Genomic DNA, 18622 nt, shown 5'->3' with positions numbered 1-18622 from the left:
TGTGACAACAGCGCTCTTTAAAAGTATGTTTTTGGTGAAATTTAATATAAAATACCAGAAAATAAATATAACCTTCATATTAAACCTAGCAGAGGACTTTTTGGTTCTGAATATACATTCTTTTTTCTTTTTTCTTTTTTTTTTACAAAAAACGCCTAATAAAATCATGACTTTATGTACTGTATTTTTCGGAGTATAAGTCGCTCTGGAGTATAAGTTGCACTGGCCGAAAATGCATAATAAAGAAGGGACAAAACATATATAAGTCGCACTGGAGTATAAGTCGCATTTTTGGGGGAAATGTATTTGATAAAAGCCAACAGCAAGAATAGACATTTGAAAGGCAATTTAAAATAAATAAAGAAAAGTGAACAACAGGCTGAATAAGTGTACGTTATATGAGGCATAAATAACCAACTGGTATGTTAACGTAACATATGGTAAGAGTCATTCAAATAACTATAACATATAGAACATGCTATATGTTTACCAAACAATCTGTCACTCCTAATCGCTAAATCCCATGAAATCTTATACGTCTAGTCCAGGGGTCGGCAACCCAAAATGTTGAAAGAGCCATATTGGACCAAAAATACAAAAACAAATCTGTCTGGAGCCACAAAAAATTAAAAGCCATATTACATACAGATAGTGTGTCATGAGATATAAATTGAATTAATATGACTTAAAGGAAACTAAATGACCTCAAATATACCTACAAATGAGGCATAATGATGCAATATGTACATATAGCTAGTCTAAATAGCATGTTAGCATCGATTAGCTTGCAGTCATGCATTGACCAAATATGCCCGATTAGCACTCCACACAAGTCAATAACATCAACAAAACTCACCTTTGTGCATTCATGCACAACGTTAAAAGTTTGGTGGACAAAATGAGAAAGAAAAAGATGTGGCATAAAACACGTCCTAGAAAGTCGGAGAAAGTTATACATGTAAACAAACTAAGGTGAGTTCAAGGACCGCCAAAATTAGTAGGCCAAAACGGCGCTCCCCAAATACTCGAATCAGTGAAGCATATTTAATATAAACAGTGTGCTTTATAACAATTAGGGAGGTTTGTGTCATGTTTTTCCTCCTACAGAAACCATATTAACACAAAAAATATATATTTTTTCCCTCATCTTTTTCCATTTTTCATACATTTATGAAAAAGCTCCAGAGGCGGCGCTAAAGAGCCGCGGGTTGCCGACCCTCGGTCTAGTCTCTTACGTGAATGAGATGAAAAATATTATTTGATATTTTACGCTAATGTGTTTATAATTTCACACGTTAGTCGCTCCTGAGTATAAGTCGCACCCCCGGCCAAACTATGAAAAAAAACTGCGACTTATAGTCCGAAAAATACGGTAATAGAATCATGACTTATGTATATGTTCCCCCTGCGCAGCCTTTGGTCACATGACAAAAACACCATCACGTATAAACACACTTAACGAACCAATGCGCTCATCAAGTATTGTTTTTGTAATTTTTTTTTAGTTTTTTGGTCCGTACCAGAGTACCAAACCCCGAGTGTGAACGCAGCCTTGTTGTTGTCCTGCATAGACGCACATTATTCCAGTGTGTTATCAACCACATTTGCATCCTGCTCCAACAGACTAAAAAAAACAGCACATTTTTTAAAATCTTACATCCTGTATTTTTACACTCATTTCATACATTTGTGAAGTACAACATAGTGAATATTGTATAATGAGATCTACTTATTGTACTGTACTTTTCTTATCTATCTGCAATTTGTAGAGAAATCTATACTTTTTGTTTTTGTTTTGATGAAATAAAAACCGAGCAAAGTAAGAAACCACGCTCCGTCCTCACTTGTCGGTGGTGGCTGACAGTCAGCGGAAACTCAGTCAACCTCGTGTTCCCGCAATGGACCTCGACCGCTTACTTCTCACTCGCTCGCTCTCTCGCCCTGACATGACATGCATCGTTCTGGTGTGTCTTTCAAACTGTTTCTATCAAAACAAATATTTTTTTCACAAAATACAAGAAGTGGTTTCTATGAAAATATCTACTTTTTACCACTTTCCTCTCAGTCGTCGGCATTTGAAGTGCATTGGTAGGTGGCAGTCAAACTTATATCCTTATGTGGAAGGTGCTGTGAACAGAAATTGGATAACGAGTCAACCAAGCTCTTAAAGGCACATCAATTGTGCTGTTTCCCTTCATACAGTGGCGAGAGGTGTTTATTTTCCTAACTGCAGGGAAAATCAGGGGTCTATTTTTAGTACTTAATATTACAGCATACTTGCCAACCTTGAGACCTCCGATTTCAGGAGGTGGGCGGCGTGGCCAGGGGTGGGGTGGGGCGTGGTTAAGAGGGGAGGAGTACATTGACAGCTAGAATTCACCAAGTCAAGTATTTCATATATATATATATATATATATATATATATATATATATATATATATATATATAAATAAAATAAAGACTTGACTTTCAGTGAATTCTAGCTATATATATATATATATATATATATATATATATATATATATATATATATATATATATATATACGGTACACATCCTGAAAATATGCAAACAAAACTGTGTTTAGATAATTGATACTTCAAACTTGCATAAATAAATCTTAAGGAATATAACATAACTTGGCTTCTGAGAGCTTCAAAATTTAATGAATAAAATGCTAAAGTTGTTGATAAACAAGCAATTATTTTAATAATTAAATATGGTCATTCTAGATGAATTATTATGATAATTTAAAATTAATGATTTCAAATATGTTTATTTTAATGTATAATTCTATGGCTGGATGTAATAAGGAGTCAGAAAAAATACAAATAAAAATACAATAAATTTTGATGTTTTTAGCAAAATATAGTAAACATTTATTTATTTTTTAAATTAATAAATATATTTATTTTTAGGTAAGATAAACATCATAATACAATTTATCCCTAGTCTGGATGATTTAGTTCTTGTCACCCTGTTGTCCTCCCGTCTTGAAAAAAGGCTGTCCTCACTCAGGTCCGGAAGGACCTGGAGGGGGCGTGGCTTACAGCTCCGGCTGAAAATCGGGAGATTTTCGGGAGAATATTTGTACCGGGAGGTTTTCGGGTGAGGCGCTGAATTTCGGGAGTCTCCCGGAAAATTAAGTTTACATACACTTGTAAAGAACATCATGTCATGGCTGTCTTGAGTTTCCAATCATTTCTACAACTCTTATTTTGTTGTGATAGAGTGATTGGAGCACATACTTGTTGGTCACAAAAAACATTCATGAAGTTTGGTTCTTTTATGAATTTATTATGGGTCTACTGCAAATGTGCTGGGTCAAAAGTATACATACAGCAATGTTAATATTTGCTTACATGTCCCTTGGCAAGTTTACCTGCAATAAGGCGCTTTTGGTAGCCATCCACAAGCTTCTGCTTGAATTTTTGACCACTCCTCTTGACAAAATTGGTGCAGTTCAACTAAATTTGTTGGTTTTCTGACATGGACTTGTTTCTTCAGCATTGTCCACACGTTTAAGTCAGGACTTTAGGAAGGTCATTCTAAAACCTTCATTCTAGCCTGATGTAGCCACAACTTTTGACGTGTGTTTGGGGTAGGGGTGAAACGGTACATGTATTTGTATTGAACCGTTTCGGTACGGGGGTGTCGGTTCGGTTTGGAGGTGTACCGAACGAGTTTCCACACGGACATATTAAGTAGCGTAACGCACGTTGTGTAAACAATGCACACCGAGGCACAACACACGGCATGCTAGCAGCTAACAGGCTACGATAGACTGACCATACGACCTCTTTTCACCGGACATGTCCTCTTTTGCTGAGCTGTCAGGGCGGAGTTTCTTAAATGCCTCAAATGTCCGGCATTTTGAGTTAGGGTTGCGTGTATTTACAATGTACGTTCAGGGTTAAGAAGGGGTTAAAAACAAAACAAACAGCAGCATTGGCGAGGGAGGGGCAGAGAGAGAGAGAGAGTTATGATAAACGCGCATGCGTCGCCAGGCTCTGCTTTTTATCCATAGATTTATCACATTTAATTTTTTATTATCTATAGCAGGGGTGTCAAAAGTGTGCCCCGGAGGCCATTTGCGGCCCACAGCTAATGTTTTAAAGGCCCACGGCACATTCTAAAAATACTATTCAAATAAACAAAAACATAACAAAAGTGAAATAAAAAAGCTCAAAGGTTAAATGTAATTTAGAAAAAGTTGCAATGTTGACTAATAAAACAAAGCTGTTTTTTTTCTCCTTTCAAACTGTCATTGCTCAAAACATAATATTGAATCAAAATCAATGTTACTATGAATTATTGACCTATCCAAGGTTCCCATTACTTCACATCAAATATTACACTAAGACATACTTGCCAACCTTGAGCGCTCCGATTTTGGGAGGTGGGGGGTGGAGGGTGGGGGGCGTGGTCAGGGTGGGTTGGGGCGTGGTTAGGGGCGTGGTTAAGAGGGGGGGAGTATATTGACAGCTAGAATTCACCAAGTCAAGTATTTCATATATATATATATATATATATATATATATATACACATCTACATCCTGAAAATATGCAAACAAAACTGTGTTTGGATAATTGATACTTCAAACTTGCATAAATAAATCTTAAGGAATATAACATAACTTGGCTTCTGAGAGCTTCAAAATGTAATGAATAAAATGCTAAAGTTGTTGATAAACAAGCAATTTTTTTAATAATTAAATATGGTCATTTTAAATGAATTATTATGATAATATAAAATTAATTATTTCAAATATGTTGGATGTAATAAGGAGTCGGAAAAAATACAAAAACAATAAAATTAATTTTGATGTTTTTAGCAAAATATAGTAAAAATTTATTTTTTTATTTTTTTTAAATTCATAAATATATTTATTTTTAGGTAAGATAAACATAATATTACAATTTGTCTCTAGTCTGGATGATTTAGTTCTTGTCACCTTGTTGTCCTCCCGTAGTGAAAAAAGGCTGTCCTCACTCAGGTCCGCATGGAGCTGGAGGGGGCGTGGCCTCCAGCTCCGGCTGAAAATCGGGAGGTTTTCGGGAGAATATTTGTCCCGGGAGGTTTTCGGGAGAGGCGCTGAATTTCGGGAGTCTCCCGGAAAATTCGGGAGGGTTGGCAAGTATGCACTAAGAAAAATATTTTTGGTGGAAGATTTTGCAAATTTGGTAAACAAATAACCCAAAAATGTATATTTTGTTGTTTTCTTACTGTACCGAATATGAACCGAACCGTGACCTCTAAACCGAGGTACGTACCGAACCGAAATTTTTGTGTACCGTTACACCCCTAGTTTGGGGTCATTGTCCTGTTGGAACACCCAACTGCGCCCAAGACCCAACCTCCGGGCTGATGATTTTAGGTTGTCCTGAAGAATTTGGAGATAATCCTCCTTTTTCATTGTCCCATTTACTCTCTGTAAAGCACCAGTTCCATTGGCAGCAAAACAGACCCAGAGCATAATACTACCACCACCATGCTTGACAGTAGGAATGGTGGTCCTGGGATTAAAGGCCTCACCTATTCTCCTCCAAACATATTACTGGGTATTGTGGCCAAACAGCTAAATTTTTGTTTCATCTGACATCACATGGACAAAGATAAGACCTGGAGGAAACACACATCAAAAGTGGTAAAGGAAAGGCTAAATCAGGCTGGAATTAAGGTTTTTCCAAAGTCCTGACTTAAACGCGTGGACAATGCTGAAAAAACAAGTCCATGTCAGAAAACCAACAAATTTAGCTGAACTGCACCAATTTTGTCAAGAGGAGTGGTCAAAAATTCAACCAGAAGCTTGTGGATGGCTACCAAAAGCGCCTTATTGCCAATATGTTTTTTGCAATTTTAATTTTGACAGTACTACATAAGATATGTTTTACTTGCTGATGCGTGTTTATTGTTTTTTAAATGCGCCAGAAAATAACCCGTTTTGTACACTGTTGATGTGGGTGAACACCCAGTAGTGCGTAAATGTGTTCCTGTACAGTATTTCTCCAGCAATGGTCATGTGGGGACATGAATGATGGTATTTTGAGAGGTAATCATTAAAGTCGGACATCACGAAGGCCTAGGTGGGTATCGCACGGTGTGTGGAATACACTTTCATTTCATGCACCCGATGGGATTTAAATACGTTTTTTTTTCTCTTTTAGGACTATAACACCAGAAGCCACTACTTGAGGAATACAGTTTTATGGTTTTGCTCCGTACCTGAGAAAGTCTGGCGCTCGTACGATCATATGCTGAAAGTCTTCCAGCGACAGACGGCCATCGTTGTCCAGGTCGGCCTCGTCCAGCACCTTCTCGCACACCATGCGTACCTCGTCTTCCGTCAGCTCGTTGCGGGTCAGCTTGTTGAGAGTCTTCTCCAGGTCCGACTTGCAAATAAAGTCGTCGTCGTTGAAGTCTTGCAAAAAGGGGAAAAATAACTGCTAAAAGTCGTGCGTTGATCCGAGTTACTGGTGACAGTCCAGAATGAGAGGATTCCTATGACCAGGGTTTTACCGTAAATCTTAAAGGCATAGTAGGCCTTAAGGTCCCGTGGCGCCATCTCGCTCAGAACGGAGAACATGTCCAGAAAGTCGTCCAGCGTCATGTTTCCCTTTCCGTCCTCTGAGAAGACCTCGGCGATCCTCTGGCGAAAGGGATTGTCCTGCACAGAACGGGACAGACTTTACAAAATTGTGTTTTTGCAAATTTGCGTGCAAGAATTTTCAAGTGTGGATGTCAGGTTCAAACACTGATGACATCTTATAAACGGACAAGAAGCAAGGAATTAAAACAGAGACAGAATTCAATTTAGCTCATTGAGGAGAAACGTCTGGGCTGTACTCTTTGTACAGTCTTCCACCACGCTCTGACGAAAGATTGTACGCCTCCTCTTTTATTTGGACTTTCCCTGGTTACATGGCAACAGCTGTTTCTAAGGGAAGGGGGGTCGTAAACAGCCGTCGCCTTTAGTTACAAAACAGTTCCAAGAAAAGGTGCCTGGAGGGGGGTCAGGTCCTGCTTCCTCTCCGCTTTGTAGATCTCGGGTCAAGACAAAATCTTCCTGTGGATTACAATAGAGGAAAGCAGTGACGTGCGGTGAGGTTGATGGCTGGTGAGGCACTGACTTCATCACAGTCAGATTTACAAACATATGAACCCTAAAGAGTATCTTATTCACCATTTGATTGGCAGCAGTTAACGGGTTATGTTTAAAAGCTCATACCAGCATTCTTCCCTGCTTGGCACTCAGCATCAAGGGTTGGAATTGGGGGTTAAATCACCAAAAATGATTCCCGGGCGCGGCGCCGCTGCTGCCCACTGCTCCCCTCACCTCCCAGGGGGTGAACAAGGGGATGGGTCAAATACAGACGACAAATTTCATTACACCTAGTGTGTGTGTGACAATCATTGGTACTTTAACTTAACTTTAACTTTACACATACAAACTGTAGCACACAAAAAAGCACATTTAATAAAAAAAAAACGTTATTATGGTCTTACCTTATAAATTAAATCCATGCGCCGCAACTAAAGCCCTCACTTAAACTTTCCACGTGCAAGATTGAATCTATTTAAAAAAGTGTAACCGAGGGTTTATAAATGTCGCCTATACTGTATGAAACTACAAAATAACAAACACGGAGGTTCTAGTTTACACGAGGACCACTTTATTTACCTTCTTTCAAAAACTTCCGTTCCACTCCGTGTCATCACTTCCGCTCTTAGCGCCTTCAAAATAAGAGCTCAAGGCATATACTGTATAACAGCGCATAACAGGAACTTAACATCACAAAGAGGAAAGCCCATGAAAATAGGTTACAAAAGTTATTTAATAAGAAGCCAAAAAGTGCAAAAACAATAATGTTCGTGTTGGAGGAGTTGTGAATTAGATACACCTGCAGAATGTTGTGGCCCTGCAGTCATTCACAACTCCTCCAACACGAACATTATTGTTTTTGCACTTTTTGGCTTCTTATGAAATAACTTTTTTAAATAGATTCAATCTTGCACGTGGAAAGTTTAAGTGTGGGCTTTAGTTGATATAACAATTCTACGGCGGGGGTGCAGGAGGCGGGATTACTGGAGCCTCAGCCAGTGCGTCTTTTGCAGCCGTTTTATGATCGCTCAGCACAAGAAATACGTTACACACATACAGTTGTTGACAAAATACACTGTACATTATATACCTCAGCTAACTAAACTATGGAAATGTATAATATAATTCATATAGCAATACAGTCTCACTGCACAGCAGGCCAGCAGTTAGCCGAGTCCGGAATCCATGTTGAGGCACTGAGTGACGTGCCTCAACTGGCTGCTGTTCACCGCACCGTCTCTTCTCTGTATTTCAACGGCAAATGTGAAAATTCAGCGATTTTGAATAAAAATAATCTAAAACTGGTGAAGTTAAATGGAAAATAACTTTATAGTATAATCACTGGATACATATAACAATTTAATTATTTTTTTTCTTTTTACATTCTTTTCTTTCCATCCTCACCTGCCTCTAGTGACTGCACGTCACTGGAGGAAAGAAACCGACACCTTCATGTCACTTCCCATCCTACACAGTGGAGTTTTACAAGCCTTTTGATTGGTAAGATCAAAGACAGCTTTTGTCTACTCGCCGGGAACTCATTGAAACACAAAGTTTTGTGATAACTTAGTACAATTATTCTGACAGTGGAAGAGTCGAGTAGCAAACACTCGTTCCATGAATCGCTCATTAATGATGGAGACAGGTGGTGGTCTACCTTCAGCTCGGGCATGCAGCCAATCAGCTCGTATGGTAGCTTCACATCTGGCTGGTTGGTGTAGTCGAGGGGAACGAGCTGCGGTGCCAAATCGTGATAGCGGTGGAAGAGTCTACATGGAAGAGAGAAATTGTCTTATTCAGGGCAAGAGAGGAAACTTTTAGATCAGGGGTGTCAAAGTCATTTTAGCTCATGGAGGAAAATGTGTGCACGGACTATTAAAATCATGGCATTAAAACAAAAACAAAAATAAAGAGAACTTCAGATAGTTTTCTTTGTCTTACTTTGGCCAAAAATAGAACAAACACATTCTGAAAATATTACAATAAAAATATAGACAAAAATACCGGCAGTGGTAAAGTTTAGATCCATGAAGGAAAGACAAAAGTGAATTTTTACAACTGAATACATTTACATAAAAACATTTCTGTTGTATTTTTTAATTTTTGTGAATTAAGTAATGTTTATGACAACTGTGGAGAATGCATATATTTTTAAGAGTTCTTTCTTTATTCATAGTCATGTTTAAATCAGCTAATATTTTCCCATTTGTACTCTTTTTGCTTGGAAAATGTCCGCAAGTAAACTCTGTGCTTTACCTTGAAGGGTTGGAATGTGGGAGTATAGCCTACTCCCTTTTTACCTTATCAGTATTAAAACAAAGAGGCTGTATTTAGAGATGTCCGATATAATCGGACTGCCGATATTATCGGCCGATAAATGCTTTAAAATGTAATATCGGAAATTATCGGTATCGGTTTCAAAAAGTAAAATTTATGACTTTTTACAACGCCGCTGTGTACACGGACGTAGGGAGAAGTACAGAGCGCCAATAAACCTTAAAGGCACTGCCTTTGCATGCCGGCCCAATCACATAATATCTACGGCTCTTCACACACACAAGTGAATGCAAAGCATACTTGGTCACACTGAGGGTGGCCGTATAAACAAGTTTAACACTGTTACAAATATGCGCCACACTGTGAACCCACACCAAACAAGAATGACAAACACATTTCGGGAGAACATTCGCACCGTAACACAACATAAACACAACAGAACAAATACCCAGAACCCCTTGCAGCACTAACTCTTCCGGGACGCTACAATATACACAACAAAATTAGGCATAATAATGTGTTAAATCCACGACTGTATATATCGGTATCGGTTGATATCGGAATCGTAATTAAGAGTTGGACAATATTGGATATCGGCAAAAAAGCCATTATCGGACATCTGTATTTCAGATGTTTTAGTTAAATTCGCTTACATTGAAGCAGTGCTTCTCAATTATTTTCTGTTATCCCCCCCCTAGGAAGAAGAACATATTTTGTGCCCCCAACCCCGCATACACACACACTCCACCATGACTAACAATAGTATAATTTGTCAATAAAATTGTTTTGACTTCCTGTGTCATGTACCAGGTTGTCCCCTTTTTTTAAGTGTAAACAACTGACAAAAATGCGTAATAGTAAAGATAATATCGTTGAGGTGCTTACTCAGTAATAAAGGACAAATAAATAAATAATTGACGAAACAATGTATATCGGTGGCCACGCAGGTACGTTATTGTGCTCAATAGAACAAAATAATGACTTACCTGAGAATTTCCTTTCTTGTGAAATACGTACAGTCCTGAAATCACACCATAGTGGACAAATGTTACATGTGATGTCAACAATGTTGTTAAACTAGTTGTACTAATTCCAAATTACGAATGAACATGTGTCATATTTATTCCTATACCAAAGTGTATTAAGGCAGTGTTTTTTTTTGCAAACCAGTAATTATAGTCTGCAAATGATGTGTTGTTGTTGAGTGTCGGTGCTGTCTAGAGCTCGGCAGAGTAACCGTGTAATACTCTTCCATATCAGTAGGTGGCACCAGGTAGCTCATTGCTTTGTAGATGTCGGAAACAGCGGGAGGCAGTGTGCAGGTAAAAAGGTGTCTAATGCTTAAACCAAAAATAAACAAAAGGTGAGTGCCCCTAAAAAAAGGCATTGAAGCTTAAGGAAAGCTATGCAGAACGAAACTAAAACTGAACTGGCTACAAAGTCAACAAAAACAGAATGCTGGACGACAGCAAAGACTTACTGTGGAGCAAAGACGGCGTCCACAATGTACATCCGAACATGACATGACAATCAACAATGTTCCCACAAAGAAGGATAAAAACAACTGAAATATTCTTGATTGCTAAAACAAAGTAGATGCGGGAAATATCGCTCTAAGGAAGACACAAAACTGCTACAGGAAAATACCAAAACAAGAGAAAAAGCCACCAAAATAGGAGCGCAAGACAAGAACTAAAACACTACACACAGGAAAACAGCAAAAAGTAAGTCAGGGTGTGATGTGACAGGTGGTGACAGTACACCAACTTTGAGACAAGAGCTATAGTGATGCATGCTTGGTTATGCTTTAAAGTCATATCCAACAATTGCGACAACAACTTTTTACTGTCAACTGAGTTTCGTTTTTTAATGATGTCTGCTGGTGGTGTGCCTCCGCAAAAAATGTGCCTTGGCTCAAAAAAGGTTGAAAAACACTGCTTTAAGCAACTGCGTTGTAGGGCTGAACTAAATGAATAATTGTGGCCTAAAAAACAATTACCACTCAACTTCAACTTAAAGAAAGCCTAATTCCATTTCAGTCGGTTAATAATACCTAAATAGATTAGTGTTTTTTTTATACCTACTGTTGTTCTCAGTTTGAATAATCAAACTTTCTGACATTTCACACTACAAAAAAACATAAAAGAATGCACGATTCCTGCTGATATCAGATCAGTATCGTCCGCTACTCAAGGCTCCAACATGGGTATGGTATCAGAAGTAAAAAAAAAAAAAAATTTGTATCGAGACACACATTGAAAAAATAAGTAATTACATAACTACAAGAAACCGCTACTATACAGATTTTTTTTTATATTTGAAAAATATATATAACACAATTTACAAGACAATAGTAATCGTATTACATGCAATAATGTATGTATTACCATGACATACATGTGATATATATATATATATATATATAGTTTCTATAGTCAGACAAGATTTAGGTATAGTACAGCGTAACAGATTTTTTTTCAGGCGACACTTCTGAAGACAACTCCAGATGACAGTGAAACATGTCATGGTAAAAAACTACACAGAAAACCTAAATCTTGTCTGACTAGAAACTAAACGCATATTCAATGGGAAGACATAATGAACCTCTTCCATCATAAAATGGGATAGTTATTCGCAATTATCCATTTTAGTAATCCTCCAGCACCCCCCCCCCCCACCCCCCCGCTCCCCCGCTACCCCAAAAGGGACAAGCTGTAAAAAATCTTGAAAAAAAAAAATCTTGTAAAGTCTTAAAATCTTGTGAAATCTTAAAAATCTTAAATCTTGAAAGAATCTTGAAAGAAAAATATTAAAATCTTGAAAAAATGTTCTCTGACTAGAAACTAAACGCATATTCAATGAGAAGACATAATGAACCTCTTCCATCATAAAATGGGATAGTTATACGCAATTATCCATTTTAATACTCCTCCAGCACCCCCCCCCCCCCCGCTACCCCAAAAGGGACAAGCGGTAAAAAAAATCTTGAGAAAAAAAAAATCGTGAAAAATCTTGAAATCTTAAAAATCTTGAAATCTTGAAAGAAAAACCTTTTCTGACTAGAAACTAAACGCATATTCAATGGGAAGACATAATGAACATCTTCCATCATAAAATGGAATAGTTATACGCAATTAACCATTGTAATAATCCTCAGGCACCCCACCGCCATCTTGAAAGGGATAAGCGATAGAAAAATCTTAAAATCTTAAAAATCTAAAATCTTGAAAGAAAAATCTTGTCTGACTAGAAACTAAACGCATATTCATTGAGAAGACATAATGAACATCTTCCATCATAAAATGGGATAGTTATACGCAATTATCTATTTTAATAATCCCCCCCACCCGCCTCTACCCAGAAAGGGACAAGCGGTAGAAAAATCTTGAAAAAAAAAAATCTTGTAAAATCTTGAAATCTTAAATCTTGAAAGAAAAATATTAAAATCTTGAAAAAATGTTCTCTGACTAGAAACTAAACGCATATTCAATTGGAAGACATAATGAACCTCTTCCATCATAAAATGGGATAGTTATACGCAATTATCTATTTTAATAATCCTCCAGCACCCCCCCCCCCGCTACCCCGAAAGGGACAGGCGGTAAAAAAAATCTTGAAAAAAAAATCGTGAAAAATCTTTAAATCTTAAAAATCTTTAAATCTTAAATCTTGAAAGAATCTTGAAAGAAAAATCTTGTCTGACTAGAAACTAAACGCATATTAAATGAGAAGACATAATGAACCTCTTCCATCATAAAATGGGATAGTTATTCGCAATGATCTATTTTAATAATCCTCCAGCACTACCCCCCGCTATCCCGAAAGGGACAAGCGGTAGAAAAATCTTGAGAAAAAAAATTGTGAAAAATCTTGAAAGTAAAATTTTTAAAAATCTTGAAATCTTAAAAATCTTTAAATCTTAAATCTTGAAAAAAAATCTTAAAATCTTGAAAGAAAAACCTTGTCTGACTAGAAACTAAACGCATATTCAATGAGAAGACATAATGAACCTCTTCCATCATAAAATGGGATAGTTATACGCAATGATCTATTTTAATAATCCTCCAGCACTACCCCCCCTCGCTACCCCGAAAGGGACAAGCGGTAGAAAAATCTTGAAAAAAAAAAATCTTGTAAAGTCTTAAAATCTTGAGAAATCTTAAAAATCTTAAATCTTGAAAGAAAAATATTAAAATCTTGAAAAAATGTTCTCTGACTAGAAACTAAACGCATATTCAATGAGAAGACATAATGAACCTCTTCCATCATAAAATGGGATAGTTATACGCAATTATCTATTTTAATAATCCTCCAGCACCCCCCCCCCCCCACCCCCCGCTACCCCGAAAGGGACAAGCGGTAAAAAAAAATCTTGAGAAAAAAAAATCGTGAAAAATCTTGAAATCTTAAAAATCTTGAAAGAATCTTGAAAAAAAAATCTTAAAATCTTGAAAGAAAAACCTTTTCTGACTAGAAACTAAACACATATTCAATGGGAAGACATAATGAACATCTTAGATCATAAAATGGGATAGTTATTTGCAATTATCCATTTTAATAATCCTCCAGCACTACCCCCCTCCTCCGCTACCCCGAAAGGGACAAGCGGTAGAAAAAAATTGTGAAAAATCATGAAAGTAAAATTTTGAAAAATCTTTAAATCTTAAATCTTGAAAGAATCTTGAAAAAAAAAATCTTAAAATCTTGAAAGAAAAACCTTGTCTGACTAGAAACTAAACACATATTCAATGAGAAGACATAATGAACCTCTTCCATCATAAAATGGGATAGTTATACGCAATTATCCATTTTAATAATCCTCAGGCACCCCCCCCCCCCCCCCGCCATTTTGAAAGGGACAAGCGGTAGAAAAATCTTGAAAGTAAAATCTTAAAAATCTTAAATCTTGAAAAATCTTGAAAGAAAAACCTTGTCTAACTAGAAACTAAACGCATATTCAATGAGAAGACATAATGAACCTCTTCCATCATAAAATGTGATAGTCATACGCAAATATCCATTTTAATAATCCTCCAGCACTACCCCCCGCTACCCCAAAAGGGACAAGCGGTAGAAAAATCTTGAGAAAAAAAATCGTGAAAAATCTTGAAATCTTAAAAATCTTGAAATCTTAAATCTTGAAAGAATCTTGAAAATAAAATCTTGAAAGAAAAATCTTGTCTGACTAGAAACTAAACGCATATTCAATGGGAAGACATAATGAACCTCTTCCATCATAAAATGGGATAGTTATACGCAATTATCCATTTTAATACTCCTCCAGCACCCCCCCCCCCCCCCCGCTACCCCAAAAGGGACAAGCGGTAAAAAAAATCTTGAGAAAAAAAAAATCGTGAAAAATCTTGAAATCTTAAAAATCTTGAAATCTTGAAAGAAAAACCTTTTCTGACTAGAAACTAAACGCATATTCAATGGGAAGACATAATGAACCTCTTCCATCATAAAATGAGATAGTTATATGCAATTATCCATTGTAATAATTCTCAGGCAACCCCCCCCCCCCCGCCCCCCCCCCGCCATCTTGAAAGGGACAAGCGGTAGAAAAATCTTGGAAAAAAAATCTTCAAAATCTTAAATCTTGAAAGAAAAACCTTGTCTGACTAGAAACTAAACGCATATTCAATGGGAAGATATAATGAACCTCTTCCATCATAACATGGGATAGTTATACGCAATTATCTATTTTACTACCCCCCGCTACCCCGAAAGGGACAAGCGTTAGAAAAATCTTGAGAAAAAAAATCGTGAAAAATCTTGAAAGTAAAATTTTGAAAAATCTTGAAATCTTAAAAATCTTTCAATCTTAAATCTTGAAAAAAAAATCTTAAAATCTTGAAAGAAAAACCTTGTCTGACTAGCAACTAAACGCATATTCAATTGGAAGACATAATGAACCTCTTCCATCATAAAATGGGATGGTTATACGCAATTATCCATTTTAATAATCCTCCAGCATCCCCCCTCCCCCCGCTACCTCGAAAGGGACAAGCCGTAGAAAAATCTTGGGGGGAAAAATCTTGTAAAGTCTTACAATCTTGAAATATTAAAAATCTTAAATCTTGAAAAATCTTGAAAGAAAAATCTTAAAATCTTGAAAGGAAAATCTTGTCTGACTAGAAACTAAACGCATATTCAATGAGAAGACATAATGAACCTCTTCCATCATAAAATGGGATAGTCATACGCAATTATCTATTTTAATAATCCTCCAGCACCCCCCCCCTCCCGCCTCTACCCAGAAAGGGACAAGCGGTAGAAAAATCTTGAAAAAAAATAAATCTTGTAAAGTCTTAAAATCTTGAAATCTTAAATCTTGAAAGAATCTTGAAAGAAAAATATTAAAATCTTGAAAGAAAAATATTAAAATCTTGAAAAAAAATTCTCTGACTAGAAACTAAACGCATATTCAATGAGAAGACATAATGAACCTCTTCCATCATAAAATGGGATAGTTATACGCAATGATCTATTTTAATAATCCTCCAGCACTACCTCCCCCCAGCTACCCTGAAAGGGACAAGCGGTAGAAAAATCTAGAACAAATCTTGTAAAATCTTGAAATATTAAAAATCTTAAATCTTGAAAGAAAAATCTGAAAAATCTTTAAATCTTGAAAAAAATCTTGTCTGACGAGAAACTAAACGCATATTCAATGAGAAGACATAATAAATGATAAATGATAAATGGGTTATACTTGTATAGCGCTTTTCTACCTTCAAAGTACTCAAAGCGCTTTGACAGTATATAATGAACCTCTTCCATCATAAAATGGGATAGTTATACGCAATTATCTATTTTAATAATCCTCCAGCATCCCCCCCCCCCCCCCCCCCCCCGCTACCTCGAAAGGGACAAGCGGTAGAAAAAAAAATCGTGAAAAATCTTGAAAGTAAAATTTTGAAAAATCTTCAAATCTTAAAAATCTTTAAATCTTGAAAAATCTTGAAAGAAAAACCTTGTCTGACTAGAAACTAAACGCATATTCAATGAGAAGACATAATGAACCTCTTCCATCACAAAATGGGATAGTTATATGCAATTATCTATTTTAATAATCCTCAGGCACCCCCCCCCCCTCCCCGCTACCCCGAAAGGGACAAGCGGTAGAAAAATCTAGAACAAATCTTGTAAAATCTTGAAATATTAAAAATCTTAAATCTTACATCTTGAAAGAAAAATCGTAAAAATCTTTAAATCTTGAAAAAATCTTGGAAGAAAAATCTTGTCTGACTAGAAACTAAACGCATATTCAATGAGAAGACATAATGAACCTCTTCCATCATACAATGGGATAGTTATTCGCAATGATCTATTTTAATAATCCTCCAGCACCCCCCCCCGCCTCTACCCAGAAAGGGTCAAGCGGTAGAAAAATCTTGAAAAAAAAAATCTTGAAATCTTAAATCTTGAAAGAATCTTCAAAGAAAAATATTAAAATCTTGAAAGAAAAATATTAAAATCTTGAAAAAATGTTCTCTGACTAGAAACTAAACGCATATTCAATGAGAAGACATAATGAACCTCTTCCATCATAAAATGGGATAGTTATACGCAATTATCTATTTTAATAATCCTCCAGCACCCCCCCCCCCTCCCCGCTACCCCAAAGGGACAAGCGGTAGAAAAATCTAGAACAAATCTTGTAAAATCTTGAAATATTAAAAATCTTAAATCTTACATCTTGAAAGAAAAATCTTTAAATCTTGGAAAAATCTTCTGACTAGAAACTAAACGCATATTCAATGAGAAGAAATAATGAACCTCTTCCATCATAAAATGGGATAGTTATACGCAATGATCCATTGTAATAATCCTCCAGCACCCCCCTGCTAACCCTGAAAGGGACAAGCGGTAGAAAAATGGATGGATGGATGCTACTACTTCTTAACTTTACCCAGAACTATCACTTTGCTATAATAAAACCAAAGCGATAACTATATTGCTGATAAAGCATTTAATATAACTTTGTATATCTACTGTAAATATGTCATAATGTGCTGTAATAAAAAATATCACAACAACTCATTTATCACCATTAACCATAACTTTCTTACAAATAGTAAATCTAGTATATTTTCTTTTTAGTAACTATTGTCTTCACTTATTTATGACTAATAATCTAATATAAATACAATCACGGGTGCAACTTTTCGGCGATACTTGCCAAAGAATGAGTATTATTTCAAAGAATTAGTAGGGCTGCTTGGATGTCCCGTACCCACCCGTCTTCTTTTTGGGGCAGTTTTTGCATGTTTGCATGGGTGATGGCGAGTGACACCCACCTGGTAGGCGTCCAGCTGCTTTGCCGTAAAAATGGTCTGCTTATTTCCCATGTCTGAGCACGCCAACGCTGAGCCTGCGGTCCATCGTTGCTCCAACGCTCGCTGACTTTTTTTTTTTTTTTTAATGTAATGCACGACAGTGCCCGGTGGGAGATATGGAATACCGGGACAAAAGGGCAGCAGGGCCGCAGGGGGAGATCAGGTGTCGGGCGGCCCTTTGGTCCCCTTTTATAATGGCAGCATTTCATGGTTTTCTCTTTGTGACTGGCAGCTCCTTTGAGAGTTGGACAAGGGCTGGCGTCCAGCATCATGCCAAACGCCATCAATGCCCTCCCCCCTCCCCCTTTTTCGGTGCCACTTCATGGCCGACGTCTCTGCCGCCGCTCGGGTTACACTCTGCACAGATGGCCTTTAAAGTGGCGGCCAATTTTGTTTTTTTGGCTGCAGGCTGCACATTTTGAGGAGGAGCACTTGTCTCAAGACTTTTGCTCATTTTTGATGTTTTTTAACATGTGCGTTTATCTCCGCTGCAAAATAAATGCTACGTTCACAAACTGCCTGCAGGTGGAAAGTTGAGGCTCGATGTCCCACACTGCAAAAAGTGAGATGAAATATCTCAAATAAGGGTGATATTTGCTTATTTTCTGTCTGATAAGATCATTCTTCTCACTAAGCAGATTTTATGTTAGTGTTTTACTTGTTTTAAGGGTTTTGGTCCTAAATTATCTTGATTGTCAGGTTCAAACACTGATGACATCTATTAAACGAGACAAGAAGCAAGGAATCATGCAGAGACAGAGTTAAATTTTTACTCATGAGGAGAGACGTATTGGGCTGTACTCTAGTTACAGTTCCAACCTACGCTCTAAGGTACAGTCCCACATGCTCCTCTATTTATTCGGGAGGTCCCTGGTTACATCACTGAGGCTGCTTCTGAAG

General features: G+C 37.0%; 1 protein-coding gene across 1 annotated transcript; it reads right to left on the bottom strand.

The window, feature by feature from the left end:
• Positions 1–2050: 2050 nt before the first annotated feature.
• Positions 2051–18006, bottom strand: LOC133618959 (calcium and integrin-binding family member 3-like). The gene is made up of 5 exons (XM_061979819.1): positions 17684–18006; positions 8761–8872; positions 6521–6668; positions 6227–6422; positions 2051–2127 (listed from the first exon to the last, which is right to left on the bottom strand). Exons 1-5 carry the CDS (start codon positions 18004–18006, stop codon positions 2106–2108), a joined length of 801 nt encoding a protein of 266 aa, XP_061835803.1. The 3' UTR covers positions 2051–2105.
• Between the last annotated feature and the right edge of the window lie 616 nt (positions 18007–18622).

The sequence above is a fragment of the Nerophis lumbriciformis genome, linkage group LG19 (genome assembly GCF_033978685.3).
Source record: "Nerophis lumbriciformis linkage group LG19, RoL_Nlum_v2.1, whole genome shotgun sequence".
Classification (NCBI taxonomy): domain Eukaryota; kingdom Metazoa; phylum Chordata; class Actinopteri; order Syngnathiformes; family Syngnathidae; genus Nerophis; species Nerophis lumbriciformis.
Note: the sequence above shows the minus strand (reverse complement) of the source record. Positions and strands in the feature narration are given on the sequence as shown.

Bases quoted from the DNA above. Each gene is read 5' to 3' on its own strand.
- LOC133618959 (XM_061979819.1), bottom strand. From the start codon at position 18,006: ATGGCGTTTGGCATGATGCTGGACGCCAGCCCTTGTCCAACTCTCAAA. The intron at 6,669-8,760 runs GTAGACCACCAC...CGTTCTGTGCAG, and splicing joins GCTGCATGCCCGAGCTGAAG to GACAATCCCTTTCGCCAGAG. The intron at 6,423-6,520 runs GTAAAACCCTGG...CCTTTTTGCAAG, and splicing joins CTATGCCTTTAAGATTTACG to ACTTCAACGACGACGACTTT.